Here is a 15,398-nt window from a genome sequence, read left to right on the forward strand (position 1 = left end):
TTCTACGACCGGGTGAGATGTATGATACTATATGTCCTCTCATTCATATGATATTGTACGACCACTATTCCATTCATAATGCAACCTAACATAACGTATAAATGGAGTACACATACTTACGTACAGAATAATACGAATTGCCTTGATACCACGCTGATGCAGCAGCAGTGGTAGTAGTAGTAGTAGTATTAGTAGTAGTAGTAAGAATAGTAATAATGCCAATTACTGTTGCTATGCGACTAGCATGAAAAGCTTTTCCTCCTCATATAGGGTCAGTAGCAGGTGCTGTAGTGATGGGTTTGCCTGCCTACTGAAGGGGACTGCAGAGTTGTACTATCAGGAGCTGCAGTGATTTTCTGCAGAGCCATGGAAAGGGAGAGGAGCAGTCAGTCACTGAGGAACGGGGTAGAGATTGGGCTAGGAATGATGGAGGAACGCTGGGACGCGGAGCTGGGATGCGGGTAACATAACTATGAATCACAAAGATTTGACAGATTCTATTATCAAAAGAAATGATAGTAGCTGTCTAAAACAATAGTATGTTGACATAGCATTATTCATTTTAACGTAAATTAGCATTTACTGTCATCAGTTGTTAATACAGGTATTAGCAAGAGACATGAGTTTGAAGCATTTAGAGTTATGGAGTTAAACAGGTGTATAATACAAATGGATGTTTGAGGATTAAAATTGCCATAATGGTTAAAGTCTTATGCACACAGTTTCATAGAAAGTGTATACTGCCTTACTTATGGACTTCACAACATGATTTAGAGTATGTCTTCCAAGGTATGTCTAAATGCAGGATAACCAGCCTTTCCAAAAATAATCCTCTCTCCAGTCAGTGTGTTTCATGTAGATCCTCAGGAGACTTCATGGTTCCTGAAGGGAAAGCTGCCAACTGAGTGTTGCTCATCACCAGTATCAAACAGCCTCACAAACCGCCTCTCATGTACTGAGGTAGATTCACTAGACTAGAAATGAGATGTACATACAAAAAAAAATCTATATAGAGCCAAATAAGGATTATTTGGCTTGTAACCAAAGCGGACCCCTTTTTGGTGCTATATAGAACCTTTTTTTAACGTTCTATACAAAAACATGCTCATAAGGTTCTAAATGGAACATTTATGGTGCTATAAATAACAATTTCCTAAGGTTCCATAAAGAACCATTAATCACAAGTTATATATAGCACCAAAAAAGGTTTATGCTATGGTTCAACCCTTTTGGGGGCTATATAGAACCCTTTTTTATGGTTCTTTATAGAACCTTTATAGAAAAAGGTTCTATAAAGAACCTTTGTTAATCTCAAAGGTTCTTTGTAGATATTTTTGAAGAACCATATAGGGTTTTCTATTCTGGTTAGCCATATTATATTGTTAAAATTCCTTATATGTAATTATTGTTTTAATTGACAAGTTGAATCATAATGCTAATTAATTACATAAAAATCATACACTGTGATTTTCTGGATTTTTGTTTTAGATTCCGTCTCTCACAGTTGAAGTGTACCTATGATAAAGGATTACAGACCTCTACATGCTTTGTAAGTAGGAAAACCTGCAAAATCGGCCGTGTATCAAATACTTGTTCCCCCCACTGTACGTTAGACGGGGGGGGGGGGGGGGCTGTGCATATTTGTAAATAGCAGCTGGTGCACGAAATCTAAGGAAGTCTCTAGATTTTGCTCGCCTGAAGTAGAGTATCTTATAATAAACTGTAGATCAGACTATTTGCCAAGAGAGTTTTCATCCAAACTTTTCATGGCTGTTTATTTACCACCACAGATGGATGCTTACACTAAGACCGCACTCAGTCAGCTGTATAAGGACATAAGCAAACAGGAAACCGCTCACCCAGAGGCCGGGAGTCTTCCGATGGCATTGAGGAGTACACCACATCAGTCACTGGCTTTATAAATAAGTGCATCGAGGACGTCGTCCCCACAGTGGCTGTACGTACATACCCCAACCAGAAGCCATGGATTACAGTGCTTCTACACCTGCACTGTGCTTCTACACCTGCATTGCTTGCTGTTTGGAGTTTTAGGCTGGGTTTCTGTACAGCACTTTGAGATGTCAGCTGATGTAAGAAGGCTATATAAATCAATTTGATTTGATTTGATTACAGGCAACATTTGCACTGAGCTAAAGGGTAGAGCTAGTGCTTTCAAGTTGCGGGACTCTAACCCGGAAGCTTATAAGAAATCCTGCTATACCCTGCGATGAACCATCAAACAGGCAAAGCGCCAATACAGGGCTAAGATTGAATCATACTACACTGGCTCTGACGCTCGTCGTATGTTGCAGGGCTTGCAAACTATTACAGACTACAAAGAGAAGCCCATCTGCGAGCTGCCCAGTGACACGAGCCTACCAGACGAGCTAAATCACTTCTATGCTCGCTTTGAGGCAAGCAACACTGAGGCATGCATGAGAGCGTAAGCTGTTCCGGATGACTGTGTGATCTCGCTCTCTGTAGCCGACGTGAGTAAGACCTTAAAACGGGTCAACATTCACAAGGCCGCGGGGCCAGACGGATTACCAACATGTTTCAAGCAGACCACCATAGTCCCTGTGCCCAAGAACACTAAGGCAACCTGCCTAAATGACTACAGACCCATAGCACTCACGTCTGAGATTTTTGTTTCTGAGGTCTTGGCTGATTTCTTTTGATTTTCCCATGATGTCAAGCAAAGAGGCACTGAGTTTGAAGGTAGGCCTTAAAATACATCCACAGGTACACCTCCAATTGACTCAAACGATGTCAATTTGCCTATCAGAAGCTTCTAATGCCATGACATAATTTTCTGGAATTTTCCAAGCTGTTTAAAGGCACAGTCAACTTAGTGTATATAAACGTCTGACCCACTGGATTTGTGATACAGTAAATAATAATAATAATAATAAGTGAAATAATCTGTCTGTAAACAATTGTTGGAAAGATTACTTGTGTCATGCTCAAAGTAGATGTCCTAACCGACTTGCCAAAACTATAGTTTGTTAACAAGAAATTTGTGGAGTGGTTGAAAAACGAGTCTTAATGACTCCAACCTAAGTGTATGTAAACTTCAGACTTCAACTGTACATACTACCTCAATTAGCCCGACTAACCGGTGCCTGTATATAGCCTCACTACTCTTATTTTTCACTGTCTTTTTACTGTTGTTTTTATGTCTTTACTTATCTATTGTTCAGCTAATACCTACTTTTTACTTAAGAATCACACTGTTGGTTAGGGCCTGTAAGTAAGCATTTCACTGTACAACACTAACCTGTTGTATTCGTCGTACGTGACAAATAAACTTCATTTGTTTTATCAAACTGATTTGATTTAGTTAACCAAATAGTTACCTGGACTATCTGCATTGACTGTCTTTGCACGAACTCTTTTGACTCTTCACATACACTGCTGCTGTTTATTATCTATCCTGTTGCCTACCCACTTTACCACTACCTATTTGTACATATCTACCTCAATTACCTCGTAGCCCTGCACATCGACTCAGTACTGGTACTCTGAGTATATAGCCAAGTTACTCATTGTGTATTTATTCCTCATGTTAATCTTTGTTTCTATATATTTCTCTCTGCATTGTTGGGAAGGGCCCGTAAGAAAGCATTTCACCGTTAGTCTACACCTGTTGTTTACGAAGCACGTGACAAATAACATTTGATTGATTTGATTTGAAAGCTATGATTTACTATTTCAAATGACTATATATTTAGTTACCCACTTAAACAACACTTGTCTGTAACGACCCCGTTTTCATTTTCAATGGGTCAGTCATTACTTTATATCGGTTTTAAACAATCTTCAGTGGTGCAACATCACATTAGTCACAACACTGTTTTCAACAGGATATCCTGACCAACAACTGCAGGGGCCATCACAACGGGATAAATCTCAGGATAGTGAAGTTTGTTCACTTCCATATCTGAAAAACAGGCCATTCCTGTTTAGCATGCCAGCTGCCTGAAACTATGTCAGGACCCAGTGTCTCTTTCTGAATCTCACTGAGAACATGACAAATAGTGACGAATTGTGACAAAGTCGGTGGAACATTCAGTGGTAGTGTTGCTGTTCTTTCTTTGTTCTGTTCACTGCTAAATCTAGAAGTGTAAAAAAAATAATAATAATGCAGTTGAGACATGAGTGTAAATTTTTTTTTACAAGTGTTTCATGAGTAAACTACATAACCTATGCAAATGGTAACATTAGGCCAGAGCTGGCCAAAACAACTGCCATTAAACATTATTATTTCTTACAACTACAGATGTAGGATCTTAATTTGAGCAAGTTTGCTACAGCAGGAAATAATCATGCAGCAACAGGACATTTAAATTATTATGTGGATTATAATTAATTGAGATATTTGTAGGGGTTGATACATTTTTCGTTAAGGGAAAATAAGGTCAGAAATTTCTAAGTGGAAATGACAAACTTCAGAAGCCATTTTAAACTTCCAAGCTTTAAATTTCCGGGAAAGTTCTCCTCAAACAGGGTGATCAAATTAAGATCCTACATTTGCACTGCTTCAACCACTAGCTACTGGCACTGCCACCTGTACAACAAGGACCTCCCACTGTGTCCTGCTGTTGCTTTGGCTGCTAGTACACAGGTGACATTTTTTTCATGGAAATTATGGAGTGAGCCAGCTGCTTTAGAGCAGCCACTAACAACATACAATGCAAAAAATGCCCAGCAGATAGCCTAGCAGTTAAAAGTGTTAGGCCAGTAACCGAAAGGTTGCTGCTTCAAACCCCTGAGCTAACTAGGTGAAAAATCTGTTGATGTGCCCTTGAGCAAGGCACTTAACCCGAATTGCTCCTATAAGTCTGGAAGAGCGTCTGCTAAATGTAAAATAAATTATGCAAATCATCCACAACTCTTCATCACTATCTTATTTACATGTAGCCTAAGTACTCAGCATGGACAAAAACAGATCAGCAAAACGGAGAGACTTTAAACTTGCAGAGTAAATTGATGTTTCTATGAATTAATCAACTGAACTGAGGCCCCTGAGTTTCTGATGCTAACAGATGAATTGTAAACGCTTACTGTATTTACTACTTATACAACAGGCCTAATCCTGAAGACAACCTTTCTACATCAATAAATCTAGATAATCATTGCCTATTTACTTTAGGTCTACCCAGCACAATTACTGTAAGGATGCCTTCTTTTTGTACTGTATCCTTCCTCACTGACCAAACCCAGGTCCCTATCCCTCCCTATCTCTATATACATTGCTGTTCAGTGCAGACTAGACTGGATATAGCAACCAAGGTGTGTCAGGCAGAACGCAAATGTATTGTGTTTCTTATCTGATCATCTATAAACTCGTTTTTGTTTTCTTCCATTCACATAAAGAATGGTATTTACCATTTTGATACAGTAAGATTACATTAAAATCAAAACGTTGTATGCTATTAGTTACACGTTTTTCAAAATGAGGGAGGAACAATGAACATGTATGGCTAATGGTGGTTTATTTTCTGTTATATGACAACCCTGAGTCCCCAATTAGAGCAAAAAAAAGCCCATGGATGGATGGAATCCGTACGATTATTTTGTTGAAAAAAAAAACACTGATGCCGATATTGATAATAAAACAACAATGGCACAACCAAGCCTAAAACAACGATATGATCAAGCCGGTTAATGTATCACTCCCAAAGATGCGTGAATGAACCCGTGTACTTTTCCCCCCGCACAGTTCAAAGAATACTCCCATATCGATTATTGTCACATCGTAACCTGACAATCTTACCTTCGGTTTGGGCGTTTCCTTGTATTTCAGCTGGTTGGTTTCTTGATTCTAAAATAGGTCTCCCCTGGCATATTGGAACCCCATTCAATGTATGCCTCTTTCGTTTTCAGCAGAGGAGAGAGTCGGTGAGCTGTATCGCTGTCCACTATTCGTAGCCTTCTCCAGTATTCGTGCACGCTTGCATTCATCCACGCTCACCACGCCTTCGCCCCGCGGGCATTTACGTGACAGGGGCTTCTAGCGCTCGCTCTCCTCTTAGCTACTGCCACTGTACTGAACTGTACACACAATGGGTCACAATCTGCTCATTGCTGGTGATAAACGTTCGTGTTTTAGACATGATGCAGACCTATTCATAATACATAGTTTGTGTTTTACCCTGGTATTATTATGGAAACCTATCAGGCCTATCAGGGTGTTAAAAATTATAATAATTGTAAGCAATGGACATTGTGTAAATTAATGCATTTCCATGTGACATGTACCCCACCTGCAGAAATCAGTCAGAAATTAATAAGATTGAACAAAAGTGACATACAAAAGCTTCTCAATATTGCAGAAAATATCACATTTAAGTGTGTACCTGAGGTCGTTTGTGAAGTGGTATTGATATAAGATGCTGTCAAGAAAAAACAGATATAATCTATTAATCTCACTGTCTATTTTGAACAAATGCAACTGAACATTTGAGAGCTTAACTGGATTGAATCCTATGACTGACGTTTACAATAAGGTCAATGGAGAAGATTATTGGTGTATATTTCATATGATCAGGACTGCTCCTGCTCCTGAAAAATGTATTGTTGCCTTAACACAGGCAAAACACATGCAGCTACTGTATGGTATATAACCAAGCTACAGGGAAGGATTCATGATTCATAAGGACACAGCGAAAGAAACAATGGCCTGTAACTTCGCTGTTTATGAACGATAGCACAATTTACATTTTCTCCTAAATAATATTTACAAACAGTTGTCTTATTTGAAAATGTTGTGCTGAACATATTCTGCAAGTTAATTGTAACTAGCCTTGATAATTTTACAAGCTGCTGATTGATGAACCAAGAAGCTGGTTTGTTACCATTCTCTCCCAGCCTACTGTAAACGATTTACCCTGGGGACACCCATCCCCTAGTGCCCCTCCAACCCTCATCCCATCCCCCCATCCCCCCCTCTAGGGTCTCTGTCATCAGACATGAATAAGCATCTCATTAGCATTCCCCAAAACCATCTGTGCTCTGTATATCTCCTTCTCACTGCCAAGATCCAACCATCTGAGTTGTTTAGATATTTATGCTGCATAAACTATACAAACAGATTGCAGTTTAGTTTATGTTTTTTGGGGGGATAGCCCTATAAACACCCTGTGAACGGCCCTGTGCAGTTTCCTGTGTTTTATATACAGTACCAGTCAAAAGTTTGGACACACCTACTCATTCAAGGGTTTTTCTTTATTTTTTTTACTATTTTCTATATTGTAGAATAAGACATCACAATTATAAAATAACACATATGGAATCATGTAGTAACCAAAAAAGTGTTAAACAAATCAATATATATTTTATATTTGAGATTCTTCAAAGTAGCCACCTTTTGCCTTGATGACAGCTTTGCACACTCTTGGCATTCTCTCAACCAGCTTCATGATGTAGTCACCTGGAATGCATTTCAATTAACAGGTGTGCCTTGTTAAAAGTTAATGTGCTGGATTTCTTTCCTTCTTAATATGTTTGAGCCATTCAGTTGTGTTGTGACAAGGTAGGGGTGTTATACAGAAGTTAGCCTTATTTGGTAAAAGACCAAGTCCATATTATGGCAAGAACAGCTCAAATAAGCAAAGATAAATGACAGTCCATCATTACTTTAAGGCATGAAGGTCAGTCAATACGGAACATTTCAAGAACTTTGAAAATTTCTTCAAGTGCAGTCACAAAAACCTTCAAGTGCTATGATGAAACTGGGTCTCATGAGGACTGCCACAGAAAAGGAAGACCCAGAGTTACTTCTGCTGCAGAGGATAAGGTCATTAGTTACCAATCTCAGAAATTGCAGCCCAAATAAATGCTTCACAGAGTTCAAGTAACAGACACATCTCAACATCGACTGTTCAGAGGAGACTGTGTCAATCAGGCCTTCATTGGCAAGTTGCTGCACAGAAACCACTACTAAAGTACACCAATAATAAGAGGAGACTTGCTTGTGCAAACACAAGCAATGGACATTAGACGAGTGGAAATCTGTCATTTGGTGTGATGAGTCCAAACCTGAGATTTTTGGTTCCAACCACTGTGTCTTTGTGAGACGCAGAGAAGGTGAACGGATAATCTCTGCATGTGTGGTTCACATTGTGAAGCATGGAAGAGGTGGTGTGATGGTGTGGGGTTGCTTTGCTGGTGACACTGTCAGTGATTTATCTAGAATTCAAGGCACACTTAACCAGCATGGCTATCACAGCATTCTGCAGCAATACGCCATCCCCTCTGGTTTACGCTTAGTGGGACTATCATTTGTTTTTCAACAGGACAATGACCCAACACACCTCTAGACTGTGTAAGGGCTATTTGACCAAGAAGGAGAGTGATGGAGTGCTCCATCAGTTGACCTGGCCTCCACAATCACCCGACCTCAACCCCAAATATATGTTGATTTGTTTAACACTTTGTGGTTTCTACATGATTCCACATGTGCTATTTCATAGTTTTGATATCTTCACTATTATTCTACAATGTATAAAATAGTAAAAATAAAAACCCTTGAATGAGTAGATGTGTCCAAACTTTTGACTGGTACTGTATTTATTTGACAGTTTTAATTGAAAACAATCACAGTAAGGTAAAAACTTATGCAATGGACTTTTAACTGTATTAGTAGGGTTGTTCCACGAAATGAGTCCCTTTTGGTGGTGCAACTTGCTGAACAAGTTCACCTTATTTTAACATTCTGTCATGAAAAGCACATGTTCCGCTTAATAAAAAAGCTATGTTTTCCCATCTCAAGAGGTGAAATAAAAACAAATACTATAGTAAGTGCCTATTAAGTGCCAAACAAAGACACAGAGTTGACCATAACAAGGTTGACTATAACAGTGTTGATGATTTCATCTTAAATCAGCCATGAATCCTCGTATCTCAGGTGGAATGGAAACTTGTTGTGTGCAACAGGGTGGATTAAAATGGAATGCAAGCTTCACAAAAATGTTTCATTGTTAAAACATTTCTTTTGAAAACATTATTTGAAAATGATTTATTTCAACATATTAAATGAGAGTTCAGCTCACATAACAGGATTGGTTTTTATTACAGGTTTTTATGACCTTCAAATTAATCACTAATCACATAAAATAAATATTAATCTTCAGAAATGACTTAGTCAAAGCAACAAAATAACTTGGGCTTTAAAATGATGGTGAAAACGATACATGTCAAAATGCAGCATTTTGGCACTTAGGCAAGTCTTTATTTATGTAAGAAATCTGATTTACTTAATTGTCTGTGTGATCTATATTAAACGGTACTTCATTTAATATAACAGGATTTTAAAATTCAATATTGGTGCACAATTTCTAGTTACAATGTCAAAAGGATGCAAAAGGGACCAATTTTGTGTAATTACCCAGTACCTTAGTGAAATGGTTTATCCAATAAGAATATAGGCAAGACTACAGGAAACTTGAGGAAAAATCAACAAAGTACTTTACTGACTTAGACCAATGCATCAATAGAGCTTGTATCAATTTAGGGTGGTTACACTGAAATTGTTGGAGCATGACACATCCTTGAACTGAATGTGTTTATATAGTGTAGTAGTCTGCCACAGATACTGTGACAGTATCCAGGCTGCATAGGAAATTGTCATAGAAAGCACCTATAAGGTAGTGCAAAGGTAGGTCAAGGAGGACAGCATTCCCACAAAGACCTGAGCATGTGCACGAGACAGTGAGCAGAACGTAATTCATTAGAGATTACATTATTTTATAGAAATAGAATAGAAAGGAATAGAAAATAACAGTGTAGAATATATTTATTATAATGATACATACGCAGAGGCTTATTAGAGAAGGTTCAATGTTGACAGGTGTGCCTTGCTTCCTTTCCTAGAAACATTTGTTTTTATCTTTATTTGCATGGTGAAATGTAGGTCTTTTCGCCAGGTGAGCAGGATGACACAAATGCAAATATTGAACTTGCAATTCTTGCATGCGCTGTCACGAATGGTGTCGCCTGCAGGCTCAATGAGGATGTTGATTTTCCTTGCTTTACACTGCCGCCCAGTGGAGAAGAAATTACTTTAAAAGGGACAGGGGCAGATTGCAAGTCACAAATAGGAGAGACCCCTGTGGTGATCATGGCTATTACTTTCACGGTACGGTATGTAATGTAATGTAACACTAGGCTATCGTAAATCCGAACTGGTTGCAAATTAAAGATCATGTTCACAGCTATTGCTGGTGTGCGGTAGGGTGACAGCTCAGAGGATAATAACAAATATCTACCGAATAAATATCCTACCTACATTTGTAGATAGAACAGATTTTCTCAATGTTATTCTGCTACGACCATCAAAAAACAGGAGATAAAACATTGAATTAAATTAAAACATGATCAACATTGGATACGTGCTATTAACATGGCTGTGTAGTATCTTATATTTAGGAATAGTCCACTCATCTGATGGTTTTCAATGTGATTTGTACATGGCAGTTGTGTAATTACAGTGTGGGTATACAATGCTGCACAATAGGCTTTATATTGTGTTGTAACACTAGCCTAGCTGCCTATTGTAGTGAGAAAAGTAGGCTTTGTGTGACAATTATGGAAATGCTGTTTAGGATATTATTATATGAACAGATATTGATATTTGTAAATGTAAACAATGCATATAGAAAGCTATATGGCCTGCTCCGGCATTTGACCTATTCAGCAGAATTGAGGGTAAAATGTGGTAAAAGCCCATCAGATGTTGGACCAATGAAAAAGCTGCTGACATTGACAGATCAAAACACAAACTTGCGGGGTACGGTATCATGGTGCTTGTAGTTCTCTATCCCATACACTCCTATTTCTACGGCCACTATTCCGTACTCTACAGAACTACATGTTTTTTTGCGCTGTTTGCTCGCTGGCTCTCGGAGCAAGACGGGTTTGCGATTTCAGTGGCTTGTACTGCGATTGTTTTAGAGAGGTGGCCATACCATCGTTCGTTTCTTTATAATTTGTTAATGTCAAGAGTTGACAGTGGCAAGTATGCAAGCAGAATCCGGAATAGTTCCTGACTTCGAGGTTGGAGAAGAGTTTCAAGAGGAACCAAAAACGTATTACGAATTGAAGAGTCAGCCCTTGAAAAAAAACAGGTCAGTGCTTTGACTGTGTGCACAGTTATTTCCTCCGGTAAAGAGGAATTTGTTTTCCCAGCGTTGTTTTCAAAAGTTTTAAATAGTCAGTAATTGAAATATGTTTTGGGAGTTGTTATAATAATTACGTTATTTCCAATTGACGCGCTTTCAAGGATGTAATCCTATATGCAGTCGGTCCTATCCTGTTGAGTACATTCTAGGAGGGATTTGTTTGCCTCCCATTCCTTATGGCTCTTTTATTGCACAGTTAGTTATGCAACACTTGGGTGTTGTCTTGTCAACATGCAACTTCAAATATTAGCCTGTGAAGAATAGCCTCCTATACAGTTTGTTCATGGATTTTGAGAGTCCGACTAGGGATTAGACTATGATGTCTTCTTCATACTGGTGTTGAGCTTGGTGATACCACTTCCATCGTTATTTACAACATAAATATTAGGCTACTATATGTATAGTCTAAATGCATTTTCTTTTGGAAGAAATATATTTAATGCATTGTAAATGTAGTTACAATGTCAAGGTGGAATGGCATCTTAAATGGTGTTGTACAGTATTTCACACATGTTAAAATATGTGTCACATTTCACTGGTGCATCACTCATCAGTTTGGGCATCAGCTGTAGGCCTATTAGGAGAGAATTATGAACATGATAAATATCAATAGAGACCTAGTAAGAAAACTTCTTATAGATTCTAAAAGATCCTAAAATATTGTAGCCATGTTACTTCCCAATAAAGCTTATGTAACTACATAAGGGAAAATGGATAGATACTTTCCTAAGCAGTTGACAAATAACTTATTAGAGCGCTATTTGTATCCATATTGTGTCCTCTGTCCCCAGCGCCGAACAAAGAACAGGGAGCTGAGTCAGGTCTGTTCTCTGGACATGACCTTATACCCCTCTGCTGCCTGGGGTCCAGGCCTCAGCTGAATTGTTGTCACTTTGGTTATGTCTCTCTTTGTAAGATCAGACGGAACAAATAACTGGAACTTTTCTATTCTCAAGACTTCTACATTTAACGTAAGTCTTTATACCATAATCTTGCCTTCTGTGTAATGGCATAGTGTATGGGAATGCCTTACATTCAGCAGTGGTCTAAAACGCCTGTCAATGCATGCCTATTGCCAGGAAGTTGTTTAAAGCAATATTGTCTCTTTGCGTCTGGTAATTCTGTATCATTTCCTTATTGTCCTAAGTGGTGGAGACATGTGACCTTTCTGCTAAACAGAGGTTCCCCAGATAGAAGGGTGGTGTATGTCTGAAACACTGTCTGAACATGACAGTGCTCTTCTGTGTCTAGAGTTCTTATAGCATTCTTGTGGTGGACCCAATCTATTTTTTGCATTCTGGATCTTGGCATTTTGTCAGCAATTTGTTGGATATTTTTCCAGTTTCATTGTTGTGGAGTTTTTTCTTTTTCCAAAACTTCTTTGGAGAGAGAGAGAGACTAACCTAATTCATAATTTTAAACTTGTTTCTTCATTAGTAAATTTCATTACATTGTTATAAGCTGAATGGTATTTTTGTGCCCTCATCGCAGCAGTTGCATTCTTAGTATAACTAAACAGGTCTAGCTTTGAGTTGTGATTTAATGTCAGTTTTTGTGACTTTTGTGTGTCTCCAAAATTACCTGACATGCATGAATTAATTTCATTTTCTTATTTTCCTGTGAGAATGCCCTACTAAAAGCAGTGCATGGCTTTGCAACAATGACAGAAAGCCAAACATTGTGTATAGTAATTTTGACCATGCTTATCCTCACATACACTTGTGGTTATGACACTCACAGCCCACTGTGGTTCATTCGTTTGACTGATGCAGTATACCCTAACAACTACAGTAAAGCAAGGACAAAGCTTAGGCATAGATTTACCGGCATGATAGGCCTAAAGTTCAGTGTTTCTAAATTTGAAATCATACGGTGATAACATCATGAATTATCTTGCTTTTATTGACATTTAGTTTGTTTTCTTGCTGTCTCAGAAAGCTTTTGGCACAAGCAGCCGAACGAACCCCTGCAGACTCAAAGCCAGACTGTGTGTGCTTGATATAGACTTGAGACAGACTGTGAAACTTGTCTTCTATGCAGTGTAAATTAGCGATGTAAATTTAGCAATGTATATGACACCTTCAATGCAAAGTGGGCCTGGTGTTGTTTGTAGCTGAGATATTTAGCAGGGCAACCCATGGAGCCAGCTGCACATGTTAGAGATTATAATTAGACTGTCATTATTCTGCAAATTTCTTGAAAGGATTTGTTAATGTCTCAGTTTTAATTTGCAGCATAGCTTCTGTTAGGCCCAAAGTCAGGACTACACCATTTGTTGGGCTCCAGCACTAAATAATGAAATGGGCATATGAAAATAAAATTGAGATACATTTTGGAGAGATATTTCATGTCATGACATTATGAATGGAATAGTATGTAACGTCACTGGTGTCCAAACGTCACCACCTGTACCTGTCACACTATCTTTCATCCGTCGCAGATGTGGATTAGAGATGAGGTGTCAATTCAGCATTAAACCTCTGTCAAAGCATCTGTCAAAGTCACATTGTCAATGTTTTTCCATTCTGGATCTTCCCGTTTGTGTGATATGATGACTACAGTAATTGAGCGGTTAAGGATGCACCATTCATGCACTCAAACACTACCTACATGACTATATGACGCTTTCAAGGAGCAGAGATGTCCCTAAGAGTTGTCCTCCAATGGTCATGCACTCAAACTCAAAGGCTCCCTCCAAGCCTCATTACATAAACAGAAAATGCATATAGTGTAAAAGTTCCCTCAAGGGCATCAAATGGCAAAAGCAGAGAAATGTACAGAAAGTACATACTGTATTCCATTATGATGTATGTTTTTTCATGAGCATCCAGTATCCATTGCTGGTTTCAATGTGGCCTCTATAAGAAGGGGATTGTGGCTTAGAGTCTCAGGAAGATTTCTGTTCTGTGGAGTCCCAACCAGAGATGCCAGATGCTCACATAAACTGCATTGCATTGCTTTTAGGTTCTATGTTTTTACATGAGCATCGGCATTCAGTGCGGGCGTCAATGCAGCCTCTGACACATGGTGATTAAGGGACAGTCAAGGTCTCAGGGAGCGCTCTGTTCTGTTCCATATCGTGCCAAAGAGGGCAGGCTAGGACCAAGGTGTTCCTCTCCTGATCCAGGATGGGGATCCGATTGCGTCTGAGTGACAGACCGGTGCTGGAGTGGAGTGAGATACTACCCATCTCAATGGTTATGTAATCACTCTGACTGCATCCTTTCTCCCACTTTGGCTCTAAACAAATTCACTGGAAAACGACCATGTTCATTTAATTTCTCTATCATTCCAGTTGAATCTGACAGTCAGAATAAACAGATGTAAGACTGACAAATAATTTTCTTTATCAGTCGGACTCCTCTTCCAGGACACAGGGATAAACCCATGCCCTTCTGTATCCTTTCATGACAATAGATAATCAAAGGAGTAAAACCACAATGTTCCAGTCTGCATCATCTATATTTGTGACCATCAGGCTCAGGCGGATGTGGTCAGTTATTTTTCCTCAAGAGTGGGGGGGGGGGGGGGGGTAAGGATGGAGTCATATTTTCAGGCAGCTGTCTGTGTACAGGAACTGCGAGTCATTTTTCACCATTCACCCATTTCCAAGTGAAGACATACTGTACAGTATGGTAGCTAACATATTTTAGAATAGAGAACACTTTGATGCTGTCAGGATCATTTGAAGAGTGTCTGTAATAAGGCGTGACTTATCGCACATTATAAACTGAGTGGTTTGAGCCCTGAATTCTGATTGGCTGAAAGCCATGGTATATCAGACCGTATACCACGGCTATGACAACAAATGTAGTTTTACTGCTCTAATTACATTGGTAACCAGTTTATAATAGTAATAAGGCACCTTGGGGATGTGTGGTATATGGCCAATATACCACGGCTAACGTCTGTATCCAGGCACTCCGTGTTGTGTCGCACAAAAGAACAGCACTTAGCTGTGGTATATTGGCCATATACCACATCTCCTCGGGCCTTATTGCTTATTTATAGCCACCTACCATTCTGTACACAGCAGCAGTAACATTAAAGTAATACAATGATCATCTGAATGTAGTTGTTGTTTTCTGTTGTCCTTGAGAGTGCCGTCCTAGTCATAGCACCCAGAGAGGGGAAGGCGAGCAGGACTAGAGTAGGAAAGTAGGCCATACTACTGTAAACAAGTGACAAGACTCATGAAAGGCATGAAACCTAATTACA

At 39.0% G+C, this 15,398-nt stretch overlaps 2 protein-coding genes across 6 annotated transcripts in view; one reads left to right on the plus strand and one right to left on the minus strand.

The window, feature by feature from the left end:
- Positions 1–5,981, minus strand: part of LOC139368598 (FERM domain-containing protein 4B-like) — a 26,416-nt gene extending 20,435 nt beyond the window's left edge. The window contains exon 1 of one of the 2 annotated variants that reach the window (XM_071107656.1): positions 5,777–5,981. The gene's annotated coding sequence lies outside the window, so the exon portion shown is untranslated. The remainder of the gene's footprint in view (positions 1–5,776) is intronic. The other variant, XM_071107655.1, reaches the window with a different exon arrangement.
- A 4,911-nt stretch (positions 5,982–10,892) lies between these two features.
- Positions 10,893–15,398, plus strand: part of LOC139368599 (microphthalmia-associated transcription factor-like) — a 41,174-nt gene continuing 36,668 nt past the window's right edge. For all 4 annotated transcript variants that reach the window (XM_071107657.1, XM_071107658.1, XM_071107659.1 and 1 more), the window contains exon 1: positions 10,893–11,126. In XM_071107657.1, coding sequence (XP_070963758.1) covers positions 11,020–11,126 — 107 coding nt within the window. In that variant the 5' untranslated portion in view covers positions 10,893–11,019. The remainder of the gene's footprint in view (positions 11,127–15,398) is intronic.

Source organism: Oncorhynchus clarkii, chromosome 16 (genome assembly GCF_045791955.1).
Source record: "Oncorhynchus clarkii lewisi isolate Uvic-CL-2024 chromosome 16, UVic_Ocla_1.0, whole genome shotgun sequence".
In the NCBI taxonomy this organism is placed as follows: Eukaryota; Metazoa; Chordata; class Actinopteri; order Salmoniformes; family Salmonidae; genus Oncorhynchus; species Oncorhynchus clarkii.